At 41.4% G+C, this 16,244-nt stretch overlaps 1 protein-coding gene across 1 annotated transcript in view; it reads right to left on the bottom strand.

Annotated features, from left to right (window-relative positions):
• Positions 1–16,244, bottom strand: part of FGGY (FGGY carbohydrate kinase domain containing) — a 417,095-nt gene that overhangs the window by 363,266 nt on the left and 37,585 nt on the right. The window contains exons 2-3 of the mRNA XM_055083910.1: positions 15,285–15,499; positions 1,565–1,676 (exon numbers count right to left, since the gene is read on the bottom strand). Of these exons, the coding sequence (XP_054939885.1) occupies positions 1,565–1,676; positions 15,285–15,491 (319 nt within the window). The 5' untranslated portion in view covers positions 15,492–15,499. The remainder of the gene's footprint in view (positions 1–1,564; positions 1,677–15,284; positions 15,500–16,244) is intronic.

Here is a 16,244-nt window from a genome sequence, read left to right as displayed (position 1 = left end):
CTCTGCTCTCTGAAGTGGTCTAGACGGGGGTTGCCCTGCCCTCTTGGGCCAGAACAATGCCAGCTGAGCCAGTGGTGAGCCGCTGAGAACAAGGACCACTCATGTTCGTCTCTGAAGCCCCAACACTTAATCAGACAGGGATTGGCACACAGGGGGTGCTAGTAAATGTGGCATAAATAGAAAAAAATGTGTGTGTGTGTGTGTGTGTGTAAAAGATGGTCACCATTACCACTGTGCTCTAATCATTCATCCATTTGCATACTTTTGCAGGGCATGTCATTTACAAAAATCACTGTTCCATGCATTAGGTCCATAGGAGTAAGTAAGACACGTTCTCCTAACTTAAGGAATTCATAATCAGTCCGAAGAAACTTTTCTGAGCGTTCAGGCGTCCGGCTCTCACTTAATTCTCACAGCAAAGCTACTGTTTCATTATTCCAATCCTTTCAGAGGAGAAACCAAGCCACACAGACGTTAAGTGACTCACTCAAGGCGTCACAGCTCAGTTGCAGCAGGGCTAAGATCTGGGACTGCCTGACTCCAATGCCAGGGTGTCCCAGTGTGCCCCAGTATCCATAGCCACCAATTAAGAAAGGTACTGCTACAGCAGTGTCCACTACTAAGGATTCTTTAATACAGCCTCGCCCAAAACATGCTTGTGATACCTAAGTTGGCAACAACCGACTGAAAATGCAGAGTCACACTCCTTTAGATGGAGCATGCAATTTCCAGTGCACCACAGTCTCCACTGCTCCCAAATGTCTGTTACTCATCAAAAGGTTAAATGTCAGTTGAAATGTATCTCTGCACATGTGCTGTTGTTCTTCTCAAATCTGGCACACTGTATTCATTGACATTACCTACCTGACTTTTGGGTTTGCAACCTCGATGCTAGCACTACTGGCTAGAGTATCCCAAAAGGGACACATCCTCACCACCCATGAAAAATTTCTGACAGTGGATAGAAGTTGGCACTTACATTTGAAACAGCTCATCACAGTACTTATGAGTGTAATGAGAGAGTGCAATGAGAGTATAATGAGAGTGTATTAGAACAACATCATTAAATGTGAATGTCTTTGGTCTAGCTACTGAAAATAGAGAGACCATTTGTTTCCAGCTTTTGTGTGATATATGGTCCTGTCTGTCTTATTCTATTTTCTTTAAGTGAACTTGATTCACCCACTCAAATGAATGTGGTGGAGGAGCTTCATATGCAAAACAACTGCAGGCACAGACAACACTCCCTTCCTTGAAAAGGCCCAGACCAGTTACCTGTCTCAAGGCTACTCACTCTGAGCTAATGATCCCATGTCCATCCTACATCAGATTTTCTACTGTGGCTCCTGTGCATTGTGGAGCCAAGTCTCTTCCTAATCCACCTAATCCCAATGTCACCCCTCTCCTACTAACTGCTGCCCAAGCTTTAACCTCTAGGAACATGATTTTGGGGCTCCATGCTCCACCTGTAAATCTCACTAACAGTGATAACCCTTAATATCATGCTCCACCTGGGCCCCGGCCAGCCTCCCACCACCAAGAAAAGAGAGAGAAATGGTCCTACCTTCATGATTCACTGGTAAAGGACGAAACTGCTTATCCAAAACAACCAGAGAACACGTGGCATCAAACCCAAGCCCTCGAATTTGGTTTAAATCAATCCCTTGTACAACTTTCTGTTTTAAAAACAAATAAACAAAAACATGAATTAAAATACAGGCTTTTAAAAGACTGAAAACAGTTATGACTAGAAGGAAATGAATGGCAGAATAGAGTATTTACAACAGAAAACAAATAAAAGTTCAATATCACTAAAATATCAGAAGATCCTATAAATCAATTTAAAAGACAACCAATCTAATTGGAAATTAAGCAAAGGACATGACAAGTTACTTCATAAAATAAAAAGAAATAGTCAAAGAGTATATAAAAAGATTCCCAACTCCACTAAAATTAAATAAATGCAAATAAAAATATCCCAATCTTTGTTTTTCTTATTGGCAAAAATTTAAAAAATTAAGAGTATATAGTAGTGGCAAGACAGGGAGAAGTGGACCTTCTTTTACATTATCCTAACAGTGTGATAATTTAGTACAAATTTTAAAGAATATAGCATAGTATTTATTAAAATTAAAAAATGCATAACTTTTTTTTTTTTTTTTTTTTTTTTTGCAGTATGCAGGCCTCTCACTGTTGTGGCCTCTCCCGTTGCAGAGCACAGGCTCTGTACGCACAGGCTCAGCAGCCATGGCTCACGGGCCTAGCCGCTCCACGGCATGTGGGATCTTCCCGGACCGGGGCACAAACCCGTGTCCCCTGCATCGGCAGGCAGACTCTGAACCACTGCACCACCAGGGAAGCCCAAAAAATGCGTAACTTTTGACCCAGCAATCCTACTTCTAGGAACCTATCTTAGTGAATTATTAGCATGAGTAAGTAAAATTATATATAAACAAAGGTTAACTGTTTAAGAATATACCTAAAAATTGGAAAAACTATTTTTATTAAATAAATTATGGTATATCTGTAAAACAGAATTTTCTACAGCCATTAAAGATGAAGAGGTAGGGCTTCCCTGGTGGCGCAGTGGTTGAGAGTCAGCCTGCCAATGCAGGGGACGCGGGTTCATGCCCCTGTCCGGGAGGATTCCCACATGCCGCGGAGCGGCTGGGCCCATGAGCCATGGCCGCTGAGCCTGCGCGTCCAGAGCCTGTGCTCTACAATGGGAGAGGCCACAACAGTGAGGGGCCTGCGTACCGCAAAAAAAAAAAAAAAAAAAGAAGAGGTAGAGAAGCATCTTCTGGGTGTGATAGTATGAAGAAGTTGGCAAATCTTCTTAGCAAAATAAAAGCATAAAACTGAACAACATCATCAAAAACAACCATTTGGGGGCTATGGAACTTGGCCAAAGCCACATAAGAAACTGAGAAACAGTCTTTCTTGAAAAATAAAATTGCACCTAAAACATTCCCACAAAACAACAACTCTAGGACCAGATGGATTCATTGGGAAGTTCTGTGAAACATTCAAAGAATAAACAATACTACTCCTATACAAATTTGTTCAGGATATAGTGAAGGAGAGAACATTTTCCAACATTTCATGGCCAGTACTACCCTGATACCAAAGCCAAACAAAGATATCAAATGAAAAGGACACTGTAGACGAATAACTGCCATGAACATAAGTGTAAAAATCCTTAACAAAATATTAACAAACCAATATTGCAACATATAAAACATTCATTATACACCATGACCATGTGGGGTTACCCCAGGAATGCAAGAGTCGTTCAATATCCATAAATCAATTAATGTATAACATATACTAATAGAATAAAGTACAAATACCAAATGATCATCTCAACAGATGCAAAAGATAAATAAATAAAAAATTTAAAACACTCAATAAACCAAGAAAGAAGGCACCTTCTACAACCTGATAAACAGCAGCTACGAAAACCTATAGCCAACATCATACTTCACAATAAAATGAATGATTCCTTCTAATCAAAACAAAGCAAGGCTGTTCTCTTTCACCACTTCTATTCAACCTTGTACTAGCGGCTCTGGCCAATGCAATAAGGCAGAAAAAGAAAGTTAAAGCATACAGATCGGAAAGGAAGAAGTTAAAGTGTATTATTTTGCAGAAGACATAATCCCATATGCAGAAAATCCTTAGAAATTTATCAAAAAGAAAAATCTACCTGAACTAATAAGCAACCTTAGTAAGATCACAGGATACAAGATTAACATATAAAAATCAACTGCATTTCTATATACTAGCAACTAACATATCAAAATTGAAATACCAAAATAATTCTGATCACAGAAGCATCAGAAAAACAAAATACTCAGGAATTAATTTATCAAAAGAAGTTCAAGACCTGCACCCCAAAAACTACAAAACATTGCTACAAAAGAAACTACAAATTGGAGAAATATGCCATATTCATGAAATGGAAAATTCAACATTGTTGAGATGGCAATCTCAAATTAAACTACAGATTCTACACAACCCCTATTAAAATCCCAGAAGGTTTTTTTTAAGAAAATGACAAGCTGTTCCTATATCATACAGAAATGTAAAGGACATAGAAAAGCCTAAGCACTTTTGAAAAGAAAGAACAAAGTTGTAGAACTTATGCTACCTGATTTCAACTGACTATAAAATTACCATTACTAAGTCAGTGTGGCATTGGCATAAGGATAAATTTATACATCAGTGGAACAGAATAGAAACATAAGAAATATACCCAAACTTGTATGGTCAACTGATTTTTTATAAGGTGCCAAGACAATTCAACGGGGAAAGGACAGACTGTATGACAGTAGTACTAAAACAACTAAATGCCCATATGCAAAAAAAAAAAAAAGAAGAACATATACTTTTTGACTTTTACCTTACACCATACACAAAAATTGACTCAAAAAAATGTATCATATCTCCAAATGTAAGAATTAAAACTATAAAACTTACAGGAGAAAATCTTTATGACATGAGCTAGACAAAGATTTATTAAAAAGCAAGACTCATAAAAGAAAAATTAATAAATTTGACTTCATCGTTTAAAATTTTTCTCTTTAAAAGAAACAGTAAGAAAATGAAAAGATAAGCTAAACATCGGGAGAAAACATTTGTAATTCATACATCTGATAACAGACATATATGGAATATATAAAGAACTCTTATAACTCAATAATAAGAGGATTAACAACCCAGTTACAAAATGGGCAAAAGATTTAAACATACACATCACCAAAGAAAACAAATGGCCAAAGCACACAAAAATATGCTCAACATCATTAGTCATTAAGGAAATGCATATTAAAATCACAATGAGCTACTACTACACACCTACAATAACAGCTATAATAAAAAAGAGTGACAATACCAAGTGCTAGAAAATTATGGAGAAAGTGGAATCCTCATACATTGCTGGTGGAAATGTAAAATACAGCCATTTTGGGAAAGAAGTCTGGCACTTTGTGAAACGTAATTTACCACACAACTCAGCAATTTCACTCCTAGGTATCCACCCAGGAAAAATTAAAATGTATGTCAACATAAAGACTTGTATGTGAATATTCACAGCAGCATTGTTCATAATACCCTAAAACTGTACACAAATCAAATGTTCATCATGGTTTAACCAAATGTTGAAACCAAGTGTGTTATATCCATACAACAGTATAGTACGCAGAAAGAGTACTACCTGTGCAACCACATGAATGAACCTTAAAGACATTATGCTAAGTGAAAGAAGTCCGACACAAAAGAAGGCATGTTGTATGATTCCATTTATGTGAAATTTCTAGAAAGGAATAACTATAAGGACAGAAACCAGTTATCTATGACTGGGGCTGGGGACTGACTACAAACAGGCATAAGGGAACTTTTGGCGGGTAACAGAACTATTCTAAAATTGAATTATGGTGATGATTGCACAAATGTGTAAATTTAATAAAATCATTGAATTATACATTTACAATGGATGATTTTATGATATGTAAATTATACCTCAAACTGTTAAATATGTTTTTACAAAGTTGAGCTATAAAAGATGAAATGGAAATACATCCATGATATATTAATAAGGTACAAAAAAAACTAAAAAAATATACAACAAACTGCTAATAGTGGTTGCCTCTGAGAACAGAAACGACAGCTGGAGGAGATGGGAGATTTTTCACTTTGTCATGTAATTTATTAAGCTAGAGAGAGAGTAACAGATTTATTGATGAATTCTATTTTTTAATTTTTGTTTCTATGGTTTCCTTTTGTGAAAAAGCATGAGTGATCATACTCATTAACATTTCCTGCCCACTTAAAACATGACAATAACCTTTTAAATACCACAAAAGTCAACTCAAATGTGTCCATCACCATTTAAAATGCTCAAGTCTTCTTTTTTCCTGTTTTGGAATGTTGGACTTGTCATTTAGGATTCTGTTTCTTACTATTTAATGGGTTCCTCAAATAAGAGCTACACACAATTATTACAGATTTTTCAACAAAGAAAAGCATTAATTTTTTTCAAATAATAACAACAATAAATTATAAAATGTCACCACATATTGAGCACCTATTGAGTGCCAGGTACTTTACAAGCATCATCTTATGTAATCCTTACAAAACCCACTGAGGAAACATTTAGTATTTCCATTTCACAAAAAAGTAAGTGGAAGACTGGGGAGGGAAGGGAACAGCAAGTGGGCTCCAAAGTTGAGAATTTGAACTTAATCCTGTTGTACAGCCAGTTGATGGCAGAGCCAGAATTCAAACTCAGAGCCTGTGTTCTTCCGACTCCACCATACTGCCTGCCTGCCCAAGAGACTCACCCTGCAGAGAGGGCATGTGCTCCACGCAAGAACACCGCTAGTGAGCCATCTGTGACGCCTGGCAATACCTTTGCCCCACATCACCAGGTGAATGCCCTGTACGCCTTTACTACACTGATCCATCAAGACTTAGAAGAACGTGAGCCGCAAACCCAAGTGCCTGCCAGCATGGCCTCATGACAATGACCCACAAAGACCTGGTTTCAAATCCTAGCTCTGTCACTCTGGCTATGTGACCCAGGGCATGTTACACAATTCCAGCCATTCTAATCACCCCCTTGCCTTGCTGGATCATGTCTCTGTAGCATTTATAAGCATGGCCTCCTCTACCTGGAATGTCCTTCCAACTTGGCTTGGAAATCTCTGGTTAGTGGCTAAGATCAGTGGTACTGGGTGCAGACTCCCTGAGTTTGAAACCTGGCTCTGCCACCGACTAGTCATGTGACTTTGGGAAGCCAGAAAACCAGTTTCCTTGGTTAAACAAAGCTATTACTTAGACCTACATCTCCTAATGATGTTATGAGAATTCAGCAAAATAAGGTGTGATTGGCCCAACATCTGGCATTTGGTGCACAATAAGTAGCAGCCATTATCTGAGGAAATTAGCTGCCTCCAATCTTCTTTGAACTCATGGAGCATCAATCCATCAGTCAACAAGCCAGCCCTAACTTCTACCTGACTTGCGGCCCTCCTGGTCTCTGTGCCCAGAGAGTGCACGCCTGACTTGGGCAAGCCCACCCCACATAGGCCTGCAATTAGTCCAGAGAGGAACTAGGAGGGAACATGTAGAAGATGCAATAAAACTCAATACCACAAGGCAGCTTTGGAGTAGAAACAAGCATGGGCTACAGTGTCAAAAGAGCCACCTTCTGGTTCCAACTCCACCACTTCCAGATCAGGTAATCTTGCACTAATCTCATCACCTTTCTGAGACTCAGGTTGCGGAGAGAGAGAGAACTCCTAGGTAAGGATCAAGAGCGTCAATCAGTTTGAAAGTACTCTGGAACCGATCAACCTTTGTAGGAAATATGAAGGACAGAAAACTCACTCGATGCCTTACTAATTGTGTTCATGGAATCTTTCTGATGTATGAAGCATAGCATGCTCTGTGTGTCATGTAAGCACATATAAAATGACAGGATAAACAACTGAAAAGATTGGATAAACTCAAATCCTCCTAAGAATTATGGTGGGAGTGACTTTCCAGTAGAAGCAAAGAAAATATTCTCTACAATCTACTTTATGAATCCCCTCGAAGACCTACAGAGTTCTATATCCTAACCATGGCCTTTCAGCCTCAAAAGTGCAGTGTCTCCATCTCTAAAATGGAAACCTATCACAAGGAACTGGAGGAGTAATTGTGACATGCATTTAAACCTGATTTGGTTAGGCAGCCACTGTCATTTCCCCAGCCTTATATGGAAATGCCTTATGACCATGCTCATCATGCTTATCATGAGGACCCCCTCCACTCCCCGACCCCACCCCCATCTAAACCATCTCAGAGAGATGGCTGTCAGGGTCACACTACCCAGAAGGCCCCTGGGACTTGACCTGCTGACCTGAGGATTCTTTTTTATACGCTCATTAATGGAAGAAGAAAGCAGGCTAGTAAACTCACCCCAACAGCTTGGCATCAAGGGAATTTCCTCGGCTAGAGAGAAAGCACATTGCTCTGCTAAAGAATTTCCAGAGAAGGAGACTTCTGCAACTTCATTCGGTAACCTGGTCCATGTCTCTCAACTGTCAACTCGTAGCTATGGGGCAGCAAACAAATGTTTGGGGAAGGGATTGTGCATCGCTTTGTTCTGACTGTGGGAACCAGTTCAATTCTGCGTGTGTTTTAAATCAGCAGGCTGTGCCATATTGGGTGGGGAGACAGCATTCCTCAGAAATCTTCCAAACTGAGAACTGGAGGGTCAGAGGCATACCTGGTTTTATCTTTGGCTGTATATGGAGCAAGGGTCAAAGCCTGGGGCCTCACGGAATCCAGCTTGCAATAGAGTTCTATGTGGCTGGTACTGTATTCTTTTAAATCTTGATTTGAATGCCTTTGTCAGCTTTGGGGGTGTGCATGAGGTTATGAAATCCCCAGTTCCCTCAGGCCCATCACTCCCTGTTGCCTACACAATTCAATTACTCATTCAGTCAGTCAGCAAATACAATCAAGCCCCTTCTAAGGTCATGCTGTGCACTCTTCTGGGTATTTGGGAAACAATGGAAAGCAAAATATTTTTTTTAATTCCTTACTGTTTTGGAGGTTACGTTGTAAGGATATACAACAGCCAATAAACCGAAAAAATTATATAGTGTATGTACAGTATACCAGAAAGTGATGTCAGGGGGATCAGGAATGCCAGAGAAGGGGAAGGTAGTTGCTGAGAAAGTGAGATTTGAGGAAACCCCTGAAGGACCTGAGGAGCTGACCCTGTAGAAAACGGCAGAAAAAGTGTTTCAGGCAGGAGAACAGCCAGTGCAAAGGCCCTGAGGTGGGAATAACAACAAGGCTAATACAGCTTGTGTGGGGTGTATGTTACCTGCAAGGCCCCTGGAGGCCTTCAGTTTTACAAAATCTACTCAAGTGACCAGTAAAATGAACAAATCCAGTCCTGGTCCATTACCTACACAGCATCCTAGCTCAGGTGTGGTAGTGTCCCTTGAACATAAGGTAGAGAGATAGAGGCCAAACACTGCCATTTATGTCAGTGACACCAACATTCCTCCAAGAACAGAAACTCTGAAACTGCCTCTACCTCCTTCCTCTCCATCGTCACCAGGTCCTGTTAGATCTTCCTTCCAAAGTCTCTCGGTCTTGTGCCGCCTCTTTATTCCTCGGCCAACATCCTAACCCAGCCCTTCATTTATTAAAGAGATAGTATTAAGCACCTACATGTGCCACCACAGAGGACACATGCTCAACAAGACAGACATAGCCCCAGGCCTCCCAGACCTTATGGTTCAAACAAATCTCAGCTTCCAGAACTTTATTAGAAGAAGGAAATTGCCTCCTAACTGGCATCCTTGAATTTAGTTTCTGTTCCTCCAAGCCATCCTGAATCTGTTGCTGGTCAGTCTGAAACTCAGGATGATTCTAGAAGAGCTCCCAACTGGCCTCAGAACCAGCCACCCCAGGTATGCCCCCCTCACCAATTCCAGTTTCCCTTCCTCCTCCTATTGGAAACCACCTGCTCCAGCCGGGAATGACTCTAACTTTTCCACCTAAGCACTTCCGTCCGTAATATTCCTCCTGAACAACCACTCTTCGTGTTCTCAAGCCGCACTTTTAACCTTACATCCTTCCTCAAGCTTTCTTCATTGATTGGGAGTAGGGAGCTCCCAATGTCTTGAGCCATTCATTCCTTTTACATTTCCCGGGTCTACTATACGTTAGGACCTGGGTGAGCAAACTACAGTTCCTACCCTCCTGCGGTACAAAATCTAGTAGAAAAGACAGCTATGAATCCACAAATGGGAATTATTTTATTTTACTTCATTTATTTTGTTATGTTATTACTTGATTATAGAATGATTTTACTATTTGATATTAATCAAAAAATGAATGAGTCACAAACCATGTGAAGTTCTATGAAGAAAAAGTACAAGAGATGTGAAAACACTGAGTAAAATAGGACTTAGTTGGGAGGTAACATTGGGCGAGAAAAGGCTTCCTCCTTGAACAACTGCCTTTTGAACTAAGATCCAGTGCAGCACTATGCAAGGGACCTTCTGCAGTGATGGACATGTTCTGTATCCATGCTGTCCAGCACAGCAGCCACCAGCCACACGTGGCTGCCGAGCACTTGAAGCATGGCTACTGCAATGGAGGAACCAAATTTTAAACTCTTTAATTTTAACTAAATTTAAATGGTGACATGTGGCTAGTGACCACTCTATCAGACAGTATGGATCTAAGGATGAATAGGAGTGAAATATGTCAGCGGAAGGCAGGAAGTGTGCAGGAAGAAGAAAGAATGTGTGCAAAAGTCCGGCCAGAGGACAGGGGGAGCAGTGCATGTGTGGGATTATGACAGAAGGAGAATATGGGTGGAAGGCAGAGCTGAGAGAAACATCATGAGAGGAGCCAGGAGAGCAGGCAGAAACCAAACCACACAGCGCCTACAGGCCATGTTAAGGATTCTGAGTTCTAGCCAAGCAGTAGTATGGGGCTACAGAAGAGCTGTAAGCAAAAGAGTGACCTGATCAAGTTAGCATTAACATATATCTATCATTCCAGCTCAAGAAGGAGCACAATTGGAGAGGGGAAGTGCACAGACATAGATGAGGAGGTCAGTTACATTCCAATGCTAATCCAGACAAAAGATGAAGGTATGTGGTGTTGCAGATGGAGGGAATGCAGAGATCTGGCCTGAGTTCAGGCTTATCACCCACTTCCTGGGTGACTTAGGGAAAGTCACTTAACTCTCTGGATCTCAGTATTTCTTTTCAGTTGAACATGGGAATAACAACCCCTCCCCTACCTCCCTTGTATGACAATCAAATGAATAGGAACGTACTCTGTAAACCATAAAGGTTCTATAAATACAGGAGTTGACATGATTGCTCATCCCACACGGTGACTCCCTCTCCTGCTCCTTCTCTCTCCAACCACTACTCATAGAGCGGGTACAATTTAGAACAAAATGGTATTTCGTTGGCTTCATGGGTATTATTTTTTTCCATGCATCTGAACTATTTCATCCTTAGGGGCAGAGAACTTCTTGTAGCCCTCGCTCCCATATATAATCTAGCGCTTAGCAAAGAGCATAGCACATAGTAGGTGCTCAATGAATATTTGCAGACTAATGACACTTGACAAATACCTGCTGGCTGAATGGTACCTTCAGCTTATCTTCTTCCTAATGGAAGCTGTTACTAGACACTACCTTGCAATGTTCTTACCTTGTTGAGGTGATTAAGATTTGTGGCTCCAAAAAAGGGATATAAGCCCTTAAAATCAAGGACGACATAAGCTCTAGGACTTGTGCGTTTCCATAGAAATTTTTAGATGTGTGGGTATCAACCCAATAAAGACTTGACAGTTTCAGGGGCAGTGGTGAGTAGAACAGAGAAGAGGATTTGGAGCCATCTCAGTAGGGGTCTAGGTCTGTCTCTAACACTCATTAGTTTCAGAGCCTCAATATCCTCACGTGTCAAATAGGAAGTATGGCAAACTATGTCATAGAGTTATTGCAACATTTGAACAAGATGAGGGATGTCAGAATGTTTTTTGTTTGCTTGTTTTTAGCTCTAAGTAACATTAATTCAGCAACCATTTACTGAGCATCAAATTTGGCCAAGCAATGTGTTAGATGCTGTGGACACAGAGATGACACTCTCCAAGAGTTCAGCTCATGGTTAAAACAAGTCACCAATTAAAACACAATCTGGTAAGGACCAGATAATGATACAGGTGAAGACGTGGGCTCTGGGGTAGCAGAGAGGGACTTCTCGCCCTCTTTTTTCTGAGGTTGTCAAGGGCAGGCAGGGACTGTCAGAGGTCATCCCCAGGAAGGCTCCCAGGGGGAAGTAATGCTTAAGCTTACCTTAAAAGGTACCCAGGAACTGGGCAGGTTAAAAAAAAGATGAGAGAACAGCATGCCAGATAATGAAAACAACAGATATTTCACTCATTCATGTACTCAACAGACATGAATGGGGCACATTACAAGTGAGGAACTCTAAGGAAATACAGATACACAAGATATGACCCCTGCTCGGGGGGCACACATTTTCCACATAAGCAGACAGCTGGGTAAAGGCACTTGTAATTCAGAATGCTTAATATAACAATCAGGATAAGCTCAAAGTTCTCCATTCAGTGCTAATTTAAAAAAAAAAATTCAGGTAACTTAATACGATTTCCAAGATGGGGGCATGTGGAATAAGATGAGGCTGAAGAGAGGGACAAAAAAAGAGCAAGAGGGAGACAGCAGCAGCCCAACCCCTGACTTTGGGTGGTTAATTTACCTCTTAACAGCTCATTTCTTCCAGCTCTAAAACAGAGTTCATAATAAATTGGTGAAGCCACTATGGAGAACAGTATGGAGGTTCTTTAAAAAAGCTAAAGATAGAACTACCATATGATCCAGCAATCCCACTCTTGGGCATATATCAGAGAAAAACATGGCTCGAAAGGATACATGCACCCCAATGTTCGCTGCAGCATTATTTACAATAGCCAAGACATGGAAGCAACCTACATGACCATCAACAGAGGAATGGATAAAGACGATGTGGTACATATATACAATGGACTATTACTCAGCCATAAAAGAGAATGAAATAATGCCATTTGCAGCAACATGGAGATTATCATACTAAGTGAACTAAGCCAGACAGAGGACAAATATCATATAATATTGCTTGTATGTGGAATCTAAAAGAAAAAAAAAGATACAAATGAACTTAGATACAAAATAGAACTAGACCTACAAACACAGAAAACAAACTTATGGATAACAAAAGGAAAAGGGTAGGGGGATAAATTAGGAGTTTGGGATTAACATATACACACTACTATATATAAAACAGATAACCAACAAGGACCTACTGTATAGCACAGGGAACTCTACTCAATATTTTTTAATAACCAATAAGACAAAAGAATCTGAAAAAAATAGTACACCTGAAAATAACACAACATTGTAAATCAACTAGATTTCAGTTTTGTTTTTTAAAAAAGAAGCTGTCGTGTGGATAAAATGAAGTGATTAGTATAAAATGTTCAGCATGGTACCTGGAACATAATCAGTGCCTAAGAAATGTTAGCTGCCATCATCATCATCATATTGTTACTGCTGTTCTTATTGTTTTTATTAACTTGACTAAGGGGAAAGCGTCTCAGGCAATGTGAGCAACTTAGGGAAAAGGAAGCAGTAAGTACAACTGCTCTCAAACTCTTGACTTCCTTAAGTCCCTGAGAAAGACAAGACAGGTCGGGATGTATTTTATGTCACCCCTTGCCCCAGACCACTGCTTCTCAAAATCTTACATGGAAGGAATGAACCCTAACGACAAAAGGAATGAATATCCCCATGAGGTACATCCCTTACTGACATTGACTTTTCAGTATTTCATCTTAGAAATTCACTCTCCTCCTTCATCTACTCATTTCTGTTATTGTCATCATCATCGCCATAGGAATCATAGTGCTTACTCATTTCCAGGCACTGTTACGACATTTTATATGCATTAACTCATTTAATCCTCACAAGGACCCAATGCAGATAGGTACAGTCATCATTCCATTTTACAGACGATGAAACTCAAGCAAGACACCATAAGGTTACTTGTCCAAGACGACAAGCTAATAAATGTTGAAACTGGGATGTCAATCCAGGCAGTCTGGCTCCAGAATCTGTGCTCTCTGGTGTGTTACCTCTCTAATATACACATGCTCCCCTCCTTCAACCTCACATAGCAATACAGCTGTGAGTAGATGTGTCATGTTTATCATATGGCTTCTGACATGCGGCCACATGGCCATACCCCATGCGAGGGGAACAGCCTAAGACCCAATAGGTTTATCCAGGTTTGCTATAGAGAGACATCCTCGCTAAGGACAAATGCCCAGAGCACTCACGTGGCTAATGGGGCCCAAGCAGATGATGAGGTGGCTGCCACCGGTAGATGATTAAAAATCCAACATTAAACCAAGCTGTACTTAGAGGAGACCTGTTTTAAAGTAGCTTTTCATCAGGGGATTATATTTTCTTCTTGACAATTTCCTTAATGGCAAGAAATGCTATATGTTGGAAGAACAAAGGAGACCCAAGGGCAAAGAGTAGAAGATTCTCACCAAGGTGGGGGCTGGGACGGGGCGGGGGAGGGAGGAGGAAAATTAAACAGGCAGAAGAGAAGATGTGCCCCCCTTTTATTCCTATATAATGCTCCAGTACCTCCCACCCCCACCTTCTCTCCCTGCCTTCTTCTCTGGGGGCACTAACATCAGCCCAGAGCTCATTAAAGTTTAAACAAACTGATCAATACGGACAGAATGGTGAATTGTCCATCTGCAAATTACCAAGCCCTTCATGAATATTTAAGGAACTAAACTAGGAACAGGGAGAAGAGAGAACCCAGGACTTTATTTTTCCCTCTGGAAAAAACTACAAAAGCGTCTCTGTCGTTCCTGATCACCAGGATATAAAAGCAGTCAAGTGAAACTAAAGGGAACAATTCTCAACCAGCAACACTCCTTTTCCCAAGCCAGCAAGCTGACAGCAAACCAAGGCCACTCAAGATAAACATCTACCTGGCACAACTCAGAGATGCACTAGTCTTGCCTGACTTCCTTCCTTTCTCAGAACCCACTGCGTTCTCAGGCCACTGTGCCTTTGCACATGCAGTTCCCTCTGAACAAAATGAGGTTCCCCTCATTTGTCCACTTGGAAGGCAGGACAGTCCAGTGATTAAGGGTGCAGCACTGGAGTCAGACTGCCCTTCCTACTTACTAACTGCATGAACTTGAGTAAATTATCTAATCTTTCTATGCCTTTGTTTCCTCCTCAATAAAATGAGGGTACCTTTACAGGGTCGTTGTGAGGATTCGACTGCATAATGCATGTTAACATGTTTTACACAGCACTGGGCACACCTGAGGGCACAGTAGAGGTCATCTATGGTTATCAGTGACGTCTTCACATTCGGTCACATCTGACTGAATCCTCTGTCTACATGTTCTGCATCCTCCATCCTGTCTACCTGGAGCCCCTCAGTGTGGCCCCTTCCTACGCTCTAGCCACAGTCACTTTGCCCCCAGCACTTATCACGTTACATCCCAGCTGTCTGTTGGTCTCTGCCATAGACCATGAGCTCCCTAAAGGCAAAGCCTGTGTCTAAAGTTACCCCGACGTTGTCCCTGGCACCAGATGGACACACTACACACACTCAGCAGGTGGGAGCAGGGGAACACGTGTGAGAACGCGAGAGTTGAGACCATACCTTTGTGACGATGCAGCAGGCAACCCAGATGTCCTCGGAGGACTGCTCGTGGTGGTTGAACTGAGGCTCCCACTGGTTGATTGGCTGGTCTGCGAAAGCCAAGAGGATACCCCTCTGGTCCACCAGAGCTGCACGGACACTGCCTGTCCCCACGTCCACACCCACGTAGTAGCTCCCGAGTTCCTGATCTCCGCCGGGCATTGCCATCCCTCCACCTGCGGGGATCAACGGCAAAACCACGTGAAGACCAAGTGGGTCTGCAAAGCCAAGCATGGGACAACTTGAAAGTGGAAATGAAGGGATGCAGCTGATGAACTGGTAGCCATTGATTATTTATTCATCCAACAAAATGTTCATTGCTGCCAGTGTGCTAACAGGCACTGAGCTAGGTAGTGGGTGAACAGACAGGCATGGCCTCAGATGTGGAGTTTCTGTTCTTGGAAGGGAGTCAGATGGTGAGCATTTACGAACTGCATTATTTATTCAAGCAAAGTCGTGACACTGGGTGAAAAGTGCTATGGCGATAAATAAAGGGTTATAGAGCTGAGAATCTGGAGGCAATAGATATGCATTTTCTTCTCAATGAATTTGAATCGAAACAATGACAATGCCCATGGCGCTGAAAAGGAACCTCATGTGCCCAGTCGGCCATTCATTCAAAAAACTATCTACTGAGCACCTATTATGTGCCAACAAGCACTGTAAAAAGTACATACAGCCCCTCTACTCACTACGACTCTACAAGGTGAGACTATTTTTTTCTTCCAGTTTTATTGAGATATAATTGACATAGAGCACTGTATAAGTTTAAGGTGTACAGCATAATGATTTGGCTTTCATACATTAAGAAGTGATTATCGGGCTTCCCTGGTGGCGCAGTGGTTGCGCGTCCGCCTGCCGATGCAGGGGAACCGGGTTCGCGCCCTGGTATGGGAAGATCCCACATGCCGCGGAGCGGCT

Source organism: Physeter macrocephalus, chromosome 4 (assembly GCF_002837175.3).
Source record: "Physeter macrocephalus isolate SW-GA chromosome 4, ASM283717v5, whole genome shotgun sequence".
In the NCBI taxonomy this organism is placed as follows: Eukaryota; Metazoa; Chordata; class Mammalia; order Artiodactyla; family Physeteridae; genus Physeter; species Physeter macrocephalus.
The sequence above is the reverse complement of the archived record's forward strand: the minus strand, read 5'-3'. Positions and strand labels throughout refer to the sequence as shown.